General features: G+C 40.0%; 1 protein-coding gene across 1 annotated transcript; it reads left to right on the top strand.

The window, feature by feature from the left end:
• The first annotated feature begins 1,329 nt into the window (after window positions 1–1,329).
• dcp1b (decapping mRNA 1B) lies at window positions 1,330–12,961 on the top strand. The gene is made up of 11 exons (XM_029461766.1): window positions 1,330–1,716; window positions 1,972–2,012; window positions 2,270–2,397; window positions 8,179–8,245; window positions 8,601–8,829; window positions 9,108–9,200; window positions 9,621–10,389; window positions 10,535–10,585; window positions 10,953–11,176; window positions 11,276–11,488; window positions 11,645–12,961. The coding sequence occupies exons 1-11, from the start codon at window positions 1,558–1,560 to the stop codon at window positions 11,720–11,722; spliced, it is 2,052 nt and encodes a 683-aa protein (XP_029317626.1). The 5' UTR covers window positions 1,330–1,557; the 3' UTR covers window positions 11,723–12,961.
• Window positions 12,962–14,381: the final 1,420 nt, after the last annotated feature.

Genomic DNA, 14,381 nt, shown 5'->3' on the forward strand with positions numbered 1-14,381 from the left:
GAAGTGATTATGGAGATTTACTGTCAGGTGATTCAACAGATACGGTGTGATATGTGGCTGATATTTATTACAAGCGTTTACAGTCCTGAAGGTTCTTATCCTGTTTAAGTTACTGTTCTGTCCTTAAATACTGATTTCCCAAAGGTTATGTTAAATTTCTGAACACTAGAGCTGGCGCATTATAAATTGTAGCTTAAATACTGCATCTGAATGAACCTAGGAACAAGAGGAATATGTTTCTTTACATAACAGCACTAAAGACACAAGGACAGCAGCATTGTTGATGGTGAAAGTGATATCTATTTTAACCAGAAAATTACAAGTTCAAACCTGAACATGGAGGAAAATAAAGCCTATTAGACAACTGCACCATTGTACATTTGAAATATGCTCAACATTTACTTACTCCATTTCTTCATCACCCAGTTGCAAATAGCTAAAAAACAACAACTGCAGTAACTCAGTACAGATAAAACACCTGTATTTGTTTCTTTTTAGAGCTTTTGTAGAATGCTGTCGTTGCTCTTTCATTGGCTTTCCCCTCCTGTTGTTCCAGAACTCTTGGGGGTTACACACACACACACACACACACACACACACACACACACACACACACACACACACACACACACGCACGCACGCACGCACGCACGCACACACACACACACACCTGGGCTTTCAGAACAGCTCCGGCCCATGCAGTAAATGGCTGGAGCAGGGATGTGTTTTATCCATCCCTTTGATGCCCCCTAGTGCATTTTATGGGAAATGTAACTGAGGATTTGGAGACATCAGTCAGCGTCAGTGTTTATGTTACCCAGCAGTCAGTATATATACAGTCTGTATATGTATATATATATATATATATGTATATATATATATATATATATATATATATATATATATATATATATATATATATATATATATATATATATATATATACAGAAATGAAAGACAAAAGAGCATAATATACACACAAAGTGTTTCAAAAGCATATACCACTAATATAGAAGACTTTAGACCATACACACCTGTTAATAAGAAATAAATATTTTTTAATAAAAACACATCCCACAACCAACCCATTTGCAATTAACTACCTGATATAAGTATTGATTTATTATAAAGCATAACATTAATTCAAATTGAAGTACAGCTACATACATTATGGTATAGTGTCATGTTTCTCCAGACATTATCATTAATTGTTTGAAGAAATTCATACTAAAAACGCCTATAGTTATTCACCATCGATTTTTCCAAGTTGTTTGATAAGCCTGACATCCTCAAGGCTGCTGCGCAACTACTCATGTCTGGTTGTTTACAATCTTCCTGGCTAAACATGGCCGTTGACAAACTCACTCATGGCAGTTAGCACTCGATAACTCTTGATTATTATTTTTTTTACAAGTCTTAAGTTGCAAAACAATCTATTGCGCAGTTACCAATTCAATTGTCTTTTTTACCTTTCTGTTATTTTGGTTTGTATCTCATTTTCCTGTGATTCGTTAGCCGCTGAAGCTAGGTAGCGAGCTAACTTCTCCATAGGGAACAATGACAGCGACTTCTGCAGGTAGCAGCAGCTGCCTCACCGCTAAAGGACTGGACATAAGTCTGGCTGCTCTGCAGCGACAAGACCCATACATTAATGACATCGTGGACGTGGCCAGCCAAGTTGCCCTGTATACTTATAACAACAGGTCAAATGAGTGGGTAAGCCTGCACTTGGGTTAATATGCTAATTTAGCTTAGCTTCGTCATCGTCCCTGATAGGCGCGCTTTGTCACTGACACAGATTTACCCCGACTAAAGTTATAGCATTAAATTAATCCCGGCTATTGTTGTTTAGGGTCTTAAATGCTATTTTCCACAAAAACGTGGTTTGTTATTTGAAAATAATTAAATTAGCGTGACCAGTTATGCGAGTTATATCCCTTTGCTAATTTTTGTTGTACATTTCTTTTTTAGGAGAAGACTGAGGTGGAAGGCACCCTTTTTATCTACACAAGGTGAGGAAATTAATGTTTAAAGACTTTTCATGCCAAACTTTACCTTAAGTACAATTCTTAGTATATACTTGTTGGGAATTTCTTCAAAGCTCTTCAACAAACATCTTGAAACTACAACCATATCTAAATGTTAACATGCACACATGTTAATATGTAATGTATTATGGTGGATACGGCAGGCTATGGTACAACTGAAGTGCCTCTTGTTTTAAGTTGTAATTGACTCATTTTGCAATAATCTTTTACCCGTATTTCAGATTGGCTTCTCCCAGGCATGGTTTCACCATTATGAACAGACTCAGTATGGAGAACTTGACAGAGCCAATCACCAAAGACCTGGACTTCCAGCTGCAGCACCCCTTCCTGCTTTACCGCAATGCACGATGTAAGGAGAACGAGACACAGATACACACTTCTGATGTCTGCCTTGATACCTCTACTTGTTTGTCTGACACATTCTGTCCACAACACCCGTTGAGCACATCATGCACTTTTAGTGTAGCTTTATACCCATTGCCATTTCTTTTAGTGTTATATTCATTGCAGGGAATCATAATTATCAGTGCGGGCGACATGTCTTAACTGACATTTTTATTCCACATTCAGTGTAGCTCACTGTATGCTGAATAGTGACCAACATCTTGAAACATTAAGGAAATTAATTAATTAAAAAAATGCAAAATACTTTTGTGATACATGGCTCAGTAACATTAAAGATAGACAAACAGTCGCAGGCTGTGCAGACATAAATGACTAAATACCAGGACTAGCCACATAGATGAAATAGTTTGAAGAGACTTTGATGTGTTTCACAAGCATCCAGACAGTCAGACGAACTGATTGAAAGATGGAGACATAGGCTAACGGGCAATGAGAGAAAACAAAAGCTAGACAGAGATGTACAATATATAGTACAACCAAAAAAGACAGTCCCCAGAGAATAACTGGGAACAACATTAAAATTAGACAAAAAACGCCAAGAATTGTGCTTCTCAATGTCATTGTTATTTTTCTGGGTCTGATTCAAAAGACCTCCGTGTCAGTCTTTGTATCTCCCCTGACTCTTTAGATTGCTTATAAGTATGAATTTTCTGCACACTATATTGTGTAGAATCCACATGAGACCATATCTTTGTATCTTTAAAGACTTGATGGCAATGTGATCACATCACTCTTAAAAATCTGACAGCTCCTGTGTGTGTGTGTGTGTGTGTGTGTGTGTGTGTGTGTGTGTGTGTGTGTGTGTGTGTGTGTGTGTGTGTGTGTGTGTGTGTGTGTGTGTGTGTGTGTGTGTGTGTGTGTGTGTGGAACCGTTAGTTCCATAAAAGGAGCAGAGGTATTGTGGTGACTACAATCTATTAGCCTGTCTCCCTCTGAGACTTACATCTGGCACACACACGCACTGCAAAGTGTGTCTGTGGGACAAGAGCCTGACAGCACTACAAAAGCAGCCAGCCGAGATTAGATAGTCCACAACAGTCACTGATAATATAAACACACACTCACTCAGGAATCGCTGACACACAGAGACCGCCTTCCCTCTCTGTCATGGTCTCACACTCTCCATCAGGCTCAGTAAGAGGCAGGTGGAATGCCGTGTTTAGAGACCAGTGGATTCCTTACGCCTGCTTTGATCCCCTTACTGTCGTACTTCATTATTCCTTCTGACACGTATACAACACAGCCATTATTAAACATCCCCAAGTGAAATAATGTGTATGACATAAGCTCTTCTCTGTAACCTCGTTTATACCCCATTTTAAATGCACTCAGGACACATTAAAGACTGATAATTCTGGCCTCCAGATGTAGTCAGAGTATCAGTAATAGGGAATAAATTGCAAGTGAATAGACATTTCTTAGAAAGGAAGGGAATAAAAGAAAAAAAAAGAAGATAAGAACCAGTAATCACAGCTCAGTTGAAGACTATTTCCTCCTGATACAAAAGAAAATATGGGCAGGGGTTATGTGAGTCAAGGAGTGGGTAAGTACATAGCAAACCTAATGGTCAGAGGCTCCAGCCAATTACACCGATTGTAGACGGTTAATAAAGCACCCAAACAAGGAGAGATGCAGTATGGTTATATTGAAATGGATTTTAATCACCATACTTGCTGTGATTCACTAGGGTTGTGCGGATAAGTTACAAGGTTGAGTCCAGATTTAGCTAACATAACACAATGCACTTTAAACAGCACGTCAGATGCTCTAAGAGACATCAAAATGTCAACGTTGACCAGATGATGGTATGTGTGGGGTAGAAGAATCTTTTCCAGAAAACTGTATAAACAGGAACACATCTTGGCTCAGTAAAGATGTTTTTCCCCTGGCTAACATCTGATCTATTTAAGCTCCAGGCTGTTGGTAATGCTGCCACTCCCACTGTGTCGTGACCTCTTTGAGCAAAGGGTCGTGGAATCTTATCATTAGACAAACATGCAGCTCTCAGGGCTGCCGTTACTTCCTGGAATGGCAGTTGGCACAAAGTGGCACTCCATGCTTAAAATAAACTGCGGAGATATACCACAGAACAGGGCAAGATTCAGGGAAGATAACTTAAGTCTGAGCAAGTCCCGATTCCTCTGGCAAATATCCTAGACATACAGAAGGCCTTTTACATTCCTTCCTATAGCCACCTACAATCCCAAGCAGTGTTTCAGTCGCTCCATTATCTGCATATAGAGTTGATCCCCTAGCCTTGGCCGTGTTAGTGTCTTGATTTTGGCTGTGGCTCGAGAATCTGTCTGCTCCACTAGATACTTTTGACTTAGTACTTTTTAATGTCGCTATAAAAAAACATACTTGGGTTGTAAAATCACAAACATGCTTCTAAAAGTTTATTATAGATTATTATAGATATTATTATTATTATTATTGCAATTGTGATATTGTAATTTTCTATATTTTATATTTTGAAAAAGATTATTATTATTAATAATATATAATTACTATTATTAGGGTGTCATTATAATTATTTATTTTGCGAGGATCTGTACGGAACAAAGATTTCTTTCCTCAGTCTGTAGAAAATTATTAGTTTTCTGACATTTTATTGACCAAATGATTAATCGGTTGATTAATCAGCAGACTGATGGATAATGGAAATAATAAAGTTACAGCCCTAATTTATAGTAATATCACCAGTTCCATTTAGCGCTGATGTGGCTAACATTAGCAAATGTTTATAGGGTGTATGGACAGTCTTACCTCCAGGTCGGACGTATGTATATCCCAGGTCTCTCTCTGACACCAGCAGGCCTTTAAATCTGACTTCAGGTTCCTCCTCCAGTCTCTCATGTTTAGGTTTCCTCTGAAACAGGCCTCTCAGCATGGCTCCTCTGGTCTCAGGAGTCTCAAGTTCGGGTAGTAATGGCCTCTTTGAGTCTCTAGAATTTAAAGTTTCTCAGATTGAACCTTAAATTTCAGCTCCAGTAAAATCTTGTCTGGCAAAAGGTTCAGTGAAAGTGATGCCGAAGGTGATGTCACTTTATCCAGGTCAGGTAGTGCACATACAGCAGTCACAGCGGTTGTGGCACTTCGGTAGCAAAAGTGCAATTTAAATGTACCTTCAGTTAAGCCTCAGGAGGAAGCTATAACAATAGTGGTAACGTCTTAGGTATTTTCATTAGTCGTAAATGTCAATATTTACTACTCGAATGCCATGAATTCCATTCTTACAAACAAAGGAAGTGATGGTTCTTCTCGGACAACACTAATTCCAAGCATGGATGTGCGTTTCTGTGAAGCCCCTGCCCCTGACAGACCTCCAACAGGCTAAATAAAGTGTGAAAGAATATCAACACTGTTCCTCATGACTGATGCACAGAGCTCTCCCCACAAAGCTGATCACATACTGCTGTAAAAGCACACCTAATCCATCACCGCTGCTTACAAATATATGTGTCCATTTCTAACTATACTAAGCTAAACAAAAAAAAAAGTATTCTGTGAGTAGTCCCAGTAGTGCAGTTTGGGTTTACAGCCAAAAACAATCACTGTATTGTCAAAGCACATTTAAACCTCCTTTTGAAAATGTGATGTAAGACAAACAGAAACGTGTCAATCGGATTTAAAGTCTTCAGGTTGAAGTGCTGCTTCCCAACTTAAAAAAATAAATAATCTCAAAGTTCTAATGAAAAGAATTGTATGCATCCGAGTCCCATCAAAGAGTCACTGTAGATCTACAGCAGACATCGCACGTGCGCCAGTGCTCACTGTGTGGCTGGTTTGTCGTAGTCACGGAGCGTTTGAAAGGACCACACAGCTCAAGTCCTGGATCATTTACCAACTTCAGTAGAGTGATTGTTGCAGAGGTTTTCCAATACTCCTGGTTCAAACTGTCATGTTTTCTGTCCATCTGACCGTTCAGTGGTGATCGCTGTCCGGTTCACTTATTCCACGCATATGTCCGTCTGCCTGTCTCTCTCTCTCTCTCTCTCTCTCTCTCTCTCTCTCTCTCTCTCTCTCTCTCTCTGTCTCTGTCTCTGTCTCTCTCTCTCTCTCTCTCTCTCTCTCTGTCTCCAGTGCGGTCGACTGGAACCCCTTTTCTTTTTTTTCTATCTCTCTAACTTGCACCGTGAAAGTGTAATCTTGTGGCCGCGGACAATTTTTTTGCGGGTGCTACTGGTTGTAGTCCTCCCACTCTCTCTATCCCCCTCTCACTATCTCTCTCGCTCTCAGGGTTGTTCTATCTTGTTGAGGTTTTGACTTTTTGGCAGATGACTGCAGCTAAAAGCAAGTGTGATAATGTTCTCTATTGAACAATTATCTTGTCCTCTTCATTTTCTTCTATCTTTGTCTTTTAGTCTTTTAGCAGCATACTGGTCAAAGAGACTTGTATCTGAAGCGTCTCAGGTTCTTGTCCAGCTGTTTTAACTCCAATTAATTCACTTCAGTTAAACGTTTTTCATTCATTGACAAAATTCAGTCTCCGTTTCCTGACGGCTAAAGAGCTCTCAGAACTAGATGTTTCTGTCTCGGTGATAATCTCCTCTCTAGCACACCTCACTTCTTCCTATTTCACATCCGTCCCGCTCATTTCTTCTCAATTTTCCAGCTCTCTGATTTCGACTGTGTCTCTTTGTCTCTGTCAAACAATCTCATCCCCAGTGAGCACTAAGCGGCTCTGGCTCCACCATACAGTCTCCCACTGCAGTTACTTATTTGGTACTGGGCTGATTTTCCCAGGCTCAACTGAACTCTGTGTGCGTGTGTGTGTGTGTGTGCGCGCGCATATGTGTCTGCCTCTGCCTCTCCTTCCATACTGACCTCAGTGGCTTATCCAACCTCATTTGTAGCCGTGTGTGTGTGTGTATATATATATATATATATATATATATATATATATATATATATATATATATATATATATATATATATATATATATATATATATATATATATATATATATATATATATATATATATATATATATATGTGTGTGTGTGTGTGTGTGTGTATATATATATATATATATATATATATATATATATATATATATATATATATATATATATATATATATATATATATATATATATATATATGTGTGTGTGTGTGTGTGTATATATATATATATTGTGTGTGTGTGTGTGTGTATATATATATATATATATATATATATATATATATATATATATATATATATATATATATATATATATATATTTTATTTATTTATTTTTTTTTGCTACTTGCTCACTTCTGTGGTAAATAGGTTTTAGTGTTGCCTTTGTCTTCCCTTGTTGACCATGTTTATGTAGTTCAGGAGACTCCGGGCGCCCATGTTTCACTGTTGGCTTCTGTTCCCATTTCAAAATGACTCATTCTAAACCCTGGGTCTGATCCCAGCAGGGCTAATAATACACCGTTTACATGTCTGTCAGGCCTGCATTGATGTCAATGCAGGAGAGTTGTCCAACAGCATTCATTTGATTGTAAGAGCATGGCAGGTCTGCTGACCTTACTGGCTGGTACAATTTAAAGTTCAGCAGCCTTCAGGATTTCACCTGCTAACTTGATTTTTCAACATCGACTTGGGCATTACTGCAGACCAGGACCTTCAGTTACATTTTTCCTTATGTTTGTTTATGTTCAAAAGTTGACTTCTCTCTCTCTCTCTCTCTCTTTTGCTCCTCTGTGTCCCTCTCTTCCTCACTCCCCCAGTGGTTATCCATGGCATTTGGTTCTATGATAAGGAGGACTGTCAACGCATTGCTCAGAGGATGAAGATGTAAGTGCTTATATAACCACAAACTATATGTATACAGCAGTTTAGGGAAACAAATTGAAAATAGGATTTGGGACAGGGACTAGTGAGTTATTGTCCGTCAGCCACCGTAGCTGATAGAGAGAACTCAGTCTGCACACGACAGACTACATTCGTTTATTAATGGATCTGTATCTGGGCCTTAGAGCCAACAAATGACAACCGTACTATGTTTAGCTTTGCTCCCAGGGTCAGCAAATATTTATTTTACGTTGGCTTAAAACATATATCAGATGTTAAGAGTAAATACTTGTCTTATCCTGAGTACTCAGCCTTTACTGCTTGTCTTTATGGATCAGTATGTATTCTCTGTGTGTAGTCTGACCCAGCAGGAGCAGGTCCTGGCTCAGTCTCAGGGTGGATGGTTGTCACCAGGAGGAAGAGGAGGAGTCATTGCAGGAGGAGTACTTGGAGGAAGAGGAAGAGTCATTGCAGGAGGAGTACTTGGAAGAAGAGGAGGAGGAGGAGGAGGAGTTGTTGGAGGAAGAGAAGCAAAGGCAGTGGACATCATCCAAATGTTGACCAAAGCACGCACAGAGTATGACAAGGTAGGAAAACACCAAAGTCACAGCTGGCTTTAAGACGTGCGGGGGTTTAACAAATAGAACATTACAGATAAATATTTTGGCATGAAATACTTTTGTTCTGGTAAAATTGGCATGCACTTTATTTGATTGTTTGCATTTCCTCATACTGACCAGTCGGCAGTAAAGAATCATCTAAGATCTCCTTCTCTCCGGTCTGCCTCTCTGACCTTGTATCTCTCTCCTTATCCTTGCTTTACATCATCTGTTTTTCTTCTTTCCATATGTCTCTCTACATGAAGTCTACGTCAGAGCCAAAGGAGATCGGTGGCAGCAGTGTTATTTATGGAAACCCCAACCTGATCAAACCAATACCCGTTAAACCGAACACTCAGGTAAAACACCGTCAGCCATTCCCTATTTCATTCCCGGGTTGCATTCTGTACATCTTCTTTCCTCGATGAGTCCCTTGTTATCATTTCCACTGCGTTGTGCGGCTTGACTCGACTCACTGCCATGACTTCATCTTCATCGCACTGAAGCGAGCCGTACCATGCAGTGTAAATGCGACTTTGTAACGTGTGATGTACAGAAAGGGAGTGCAGCAGAGAACAAAGGCAAGGTATCTGCTGAAGTCTAATCTCTATATTTCCTTTATCTGATCCATTCCTCAATCCATTTATTTTATTGTCATTTAAAGTCCTTTGTTAGCCTGATTTGTTAAAAATACTTCAGAAATCATAGTTCGTTCCAAATTCCAATAGTTCTCTGTTCTCATGCTTACTGTTCTCCTTCTCTCTGTTGGTTTTATCCAGGACAGTGAAAGTGCAGCACCCAAGTCTCTCTCTCTGGCCACTCTCTTTGGCTCTCACCATCACCAGAAATCCAAACCTGACCCAGTCTCTATAATGGCGGCGCCTGGGACAGGGCCATCAACAGGAAAAGTCGCTCGTCCACCTGTAGCCCGTTCGCTGAAATACGACAATACGGTTAACTCTTCCAAAAGTGTGCCCTCCAAGGGAGCGAACGTCGCCATGGTTGGGTGTTCAGATGGAGGGCTCAGGGCTGTGATTGGAGGACAAATAGTTGGGGAACATGGTGGAAATGTTGTTGTGGGCTTGCTGCCGAGTCCCACTACCGCCCAGCAGCAGCAGCAGAGCCAGCCTCAGCACTGCCCAGCCATCCAGAAACTCATGCAGGGACAGAGAGGAGTCGGGGTGGTGGGAGGAGTGCTTCAGACCGTGTCCGAGTCCCCAGAGAACAGGCTGTGTGACAACGGGGTGCCGCTGGAGCATCACCACCACCATCACCATATGTACCACCATCATCATCAGCAGCACCACCTTCATCATCACCAGCAGCTTCAAGCTGACCCAATCAAGAGACATTTCCAAACGCCGCCCTCCTCCAATGTTCCTCCTCTGCAGCAGATCTCCCATCACCCCTCTCAGCCCGTAATGGTGGATGCTGTGTCATGCTCTCACCTTCAAGCACAACAAAGCCAGCAGCTGTTTTACAGCCTCTCTAAACCTCCAGCAGAGGCACAGCACACCAGCCACTCGGCTTTAACTATACAGGGAACAGGTGGGACATCTTTTATCCAGTATGCCACGACTAAGCAGTACGATCCATGTACTGTATAAGTGTATAAGTGAAGTTTATTATAAATAAGTGAAAACTATTTATAACATACTGTATAAAATGTATGATATTTTTCCTCCTCGAGCAGGTTTGCTGCCATCTCAGGTGACAAATGACCAAGTCCTTCATCCTTTACAAGGTATGATATCAGTTTCACTTCTGTTTTATGTCACACAAACTCGAGTCAAACTTTATACAGAATCGAACCTACTTTTGCAATCATTTCAGTCAAAGTGCACACAATGAAGAATTTCTATTTTCTTAAGTTTTGCATTTGTATACAACATTTATGATTGTTCCATAGTATACAATGGCACAATAATGTAGTATACTAACAGACTATACTGTAGTTTACCATTCCTTTAATATTTTCACAGGTATTTGACTATTATCTGTTTATTGACATTTCTCTATTTTTGAAAAATGTCTCTGCCAAGATGCCGGTTTTATCTGCGTAAGCTATTAAACAATTTCTAATCATTGGGTCCCTCATGTTATCCCGTCAGGTCTGTCTTCCCACATGTCTGGTGTAGTGTCGCCTCATGATCTCCTGCAAAAGCTCCAGCTGATCCAGCAGGAGCAAAGCCTAACTTCCCATGATCCCCCTCGACCCTCTCCAGGACTGGCCCCTCGATTCCTGGGGCCCACTCAAGGTCAAGGTGCAGGCTCAGTTGTAGGCCCAAATCAGGCCACAGCCACTGCGGGTCAAAAGGCTGCGCTGCAGTTTCAGGTGACTTGTTTACCACTTGTTTTTATTCCTCCTTTTTGTTTTAGGTTGCTAAAAAGGAGAACTAATAATGTGTACTAATAACTGTCCCTTTGTATCCAGGTTATCTCCCCCCAGCGGATACCTGCCACTGTGGCCCCCAACCTGCTCCTCTCTCCCAGTATGTTCACTCAGGCAAAGTCTAGTGGTGGGTTTGCAGCGGTTTCCCAGGAGAGCTGCCCTGCCCCCTCGCCCCTGTCCAGACCCCCACTGCAGCAGGAGATCAGAGTTTTGACCAGGAACCATCTTCAAGCCACACTGCTGCATCTGATCCAGGTCAAAACTAATATTATTGAAAGTGACACTAACAGATGTTATGTGCATGGCCTCAGATCGTTCCACCTCGTCCATGTAAAAGCAGAGTATATATGCAAATGAGCATGCACACACACACACACGTACAGTATGATGATCCTTGCTTGTGTGTTTCAGACTGACAGCTCGTTCCTGGACACCATCTATGAAGCCTACATCAGCCGCTTTTCTAATGACTCCAGCAGCAAGTACTGATGACTCTTCACACCCTCTGCCTATATATGCACCCTGTTCAGAGCAGGGACGCTCACGCCTAATACGGACGTACCACTTCCTCCTCCCGATCCATTCACACGCACTCCCAGTATCTCCGGCGCACTGTATAGCCAGTCAAGTTCTCTAGTCGCGAACAAAAAAGCAGTTATCAAAAATTATAAATGTGTTCGTTTCCATATAAAAAAAAATAATAATAACTTCTCATCCTGTGACTCCTCGGAAAAAACTAATCCAGAATTCTTGGCACAAATAAGGCACAGCCGTACAGACTTGACCTGTCGTTAAAGGGAAAACGTAGCCAGTTCACTCTCCGTGATGACAAAATACGCTGCAACCTCACGGTTTTAACAAGGTGTTTGAATTTAGTAGTTCCCTGCACTGTGTTTTTTTTAACTAAGCGTAGCAAAATGTTAATTTAATTGTATTTGTTTTGTTGTAATGTGTAGTCTCCATCACAGGCATCTCACACCAGCCAGCCTTGTGGGCTTTAATAAACAAGTCTTCCTAGTATAAGAACTATTGCTGAAGGATATGCTCAAACTGACTTGAACATGACTTCACTTGCAAAATTCAAAACATGTTAAACATGTTTTGTTTTCTGTGCATTTGGAAAAATAAGAATGTTTAAATGTTATCTGAAGTTGTAGGATGTGAATTTTCAATTATTTTAAATGAAGTTTTACTAGTTTGCTTTCTAAAGAATTTTAAAGAGTATATTTTTTACTATCTAAATTCTTTTCAAATTATTAATATTATACCTTGTCATTTAGATTTGCTTTCTTTTTTTCAGCAGACTCTAGCTGTGATAAATATCTGTATGGGTATTTTAGTTACAGTAATAATATATTATTATTATGATGAAGAATTCAAAATGACATGGTATCCATCTTATTTGAAGTAATAAGGAAAGTATAGAAGATTGTTAACCTGCGCTACCTCACAGAGAACTAGTTCAGAGCTGCACCTGTGTTTTCACCTTGTGGCAAATTGGCAGTGATCTGATTGGACTGATTGGACATAACACGCTCCTATATCACTCAATTTGCTTTTATGCCAACATGAAATTCCCCTAACTTTTTACTGATCAGTTTGCTATTGATGGGCAGTCCAGTTAAATAAAAGATTGTTAAATGGAGATTTAAAGCAATAAAAAGCAGCAAAGAAGGTGTAAATGCATCCAATAATAACTGCTTGGAGTTCACAGGCCTGTTCAAAGCAAGTGTTTACATTTCCAAAACACATGAATTCCCACTGGATATCCTTCAGTGGCTCACTCGGAACAGACTATACAGTAGCTGCCACATGAAAACAGCAGCCCAAATACATTTCAGAAAAAAAATCTTATTCTTATTATTCTATTTTTGTACTCGAGCAAAATGTATAGTTCTCACAGTACAAATAACCAGCATGTTACATTACAATTAAATGTACAGCTAACATAGACAGAAAAATAAACTCTTATACAACATATCTACAGTTATTTGTCAATTTCTACATTGGAATTTCAATGGGAACATTTTTACACGCGTTTTTATTTCTTTTTGTCGGGAATGTTTTCCATAAACTGGAATATATTTTAATTGGATATTAAATGTTTTCAAACTGCCTCTGTTGTTGCTTACTGTCTTTTGTTGTTGTGTCAATGGATCTGCATGACTGGTATTATGATTATTATTCAAGATCGATCCAGCCTGAAGTAACTGATCACGGTAAAGGTACGCTCATTATTGCTTCAATGTCACAGCATTGCTTTGTTTTTGCCTGCAATCGATAGTGTGACATAATGTCTACCATGATTAATCAACCGTTTTTTAAACAGCTAGCAGTATTGAGGGACCTTGCCCAATTAACGCGAATAGATTCTGTAAAACATCAGCTTCTCCCGATATTATATCGCTCCCTGTGTTTGTCACGCTTAACGGAGCAGACTGTTCAAGCCAATAAAGCAGAGTCGCTGACACAATGGTGATAATTTGACTGAACAGGGGAGTTGGACTAAAGAGGTCCGTTCAGTAGCTGTTGTGGAGCTTTTGATCAAACCGCATGATCTTCATTGGCAGACGAAGCAGCTACTCAACGGATTTTGTAGTGGAGACTTTGTTGAGATGTTTTTCTCTACACTTATTTACTTTTAACCTCCAGCTTTGTAATCCTCTTCACAACATCACTACGCAGCTTTGTGTAGCTGCGTGGCTCTGGTTAAATTGACAACAAATCACAGACGGATTCATGACGGCCTAATTAATAGAAAACGGCCACTCGGATGAAGACATCAGCGTATCTCCCATGGCGACCATAGACTCTGGACAATGGGGATAATGACCTGTCACTCACTGTTACCCCTCGGTATACATACAGTATTTTCCTTTCAGGGTCCTCCAGTCATTGAAAACCTGAAAAAGTCCTGGGATTTAAACATTGTTTTTTCCAAGCCTAAAACATACTCGAAAACAATAAAATCTCCTAATCATGGATGTTTGGTTTTTTCAAATCTATTCCAAAATAACCCTAACAGGAAGGCAGTACATGTACAATACATACACTCATTCCCCATATTAGTTACATAGTCCATGTCTGATAGCTAATCAGAATAAAGAGTGTTTGCTCAGGAAAACTTGGCCTAAAGTCTGTGTGAACA

This window comes from Cottoperca gobio, chromosome 23 (assembly GCF_900634415.1).
Source record: "Cottoperca gobio chromosome 23, fCotGob3.1, whole genome shotgun sequence".
Taxonomy (NCBI): domain Eukaryota; kingdom Metazoa; phylum Chordata; class Actinopteri; order Perciformes; family Bovichtidae; genus Cottoperca; species Cottoperca gobio.

Coding starts and splice junctions, on each gene's coding strand:
- dcp1b (XM_029461766.1), top strand. CDS start 1,558: ATGACAGCGACTTCTGCAGGTAGCAGCAGCTGCCTCACCGCTAAAGGA. Junction 1,717..1,971: donor ACAACAGGTCAAATGAGTGG/GTAAGCCTGCAC, acceptor TTTCTTTTTTAG/GAGAAGACTGAGGTGGAAGG. Junction 11,489..11,644: donor CACTGCTGCATCTGATCCAG/GTCAAAACTAAT, acceptor TGTGTGTTTCAG/ACTGACAGCTCGTTCCTGGA.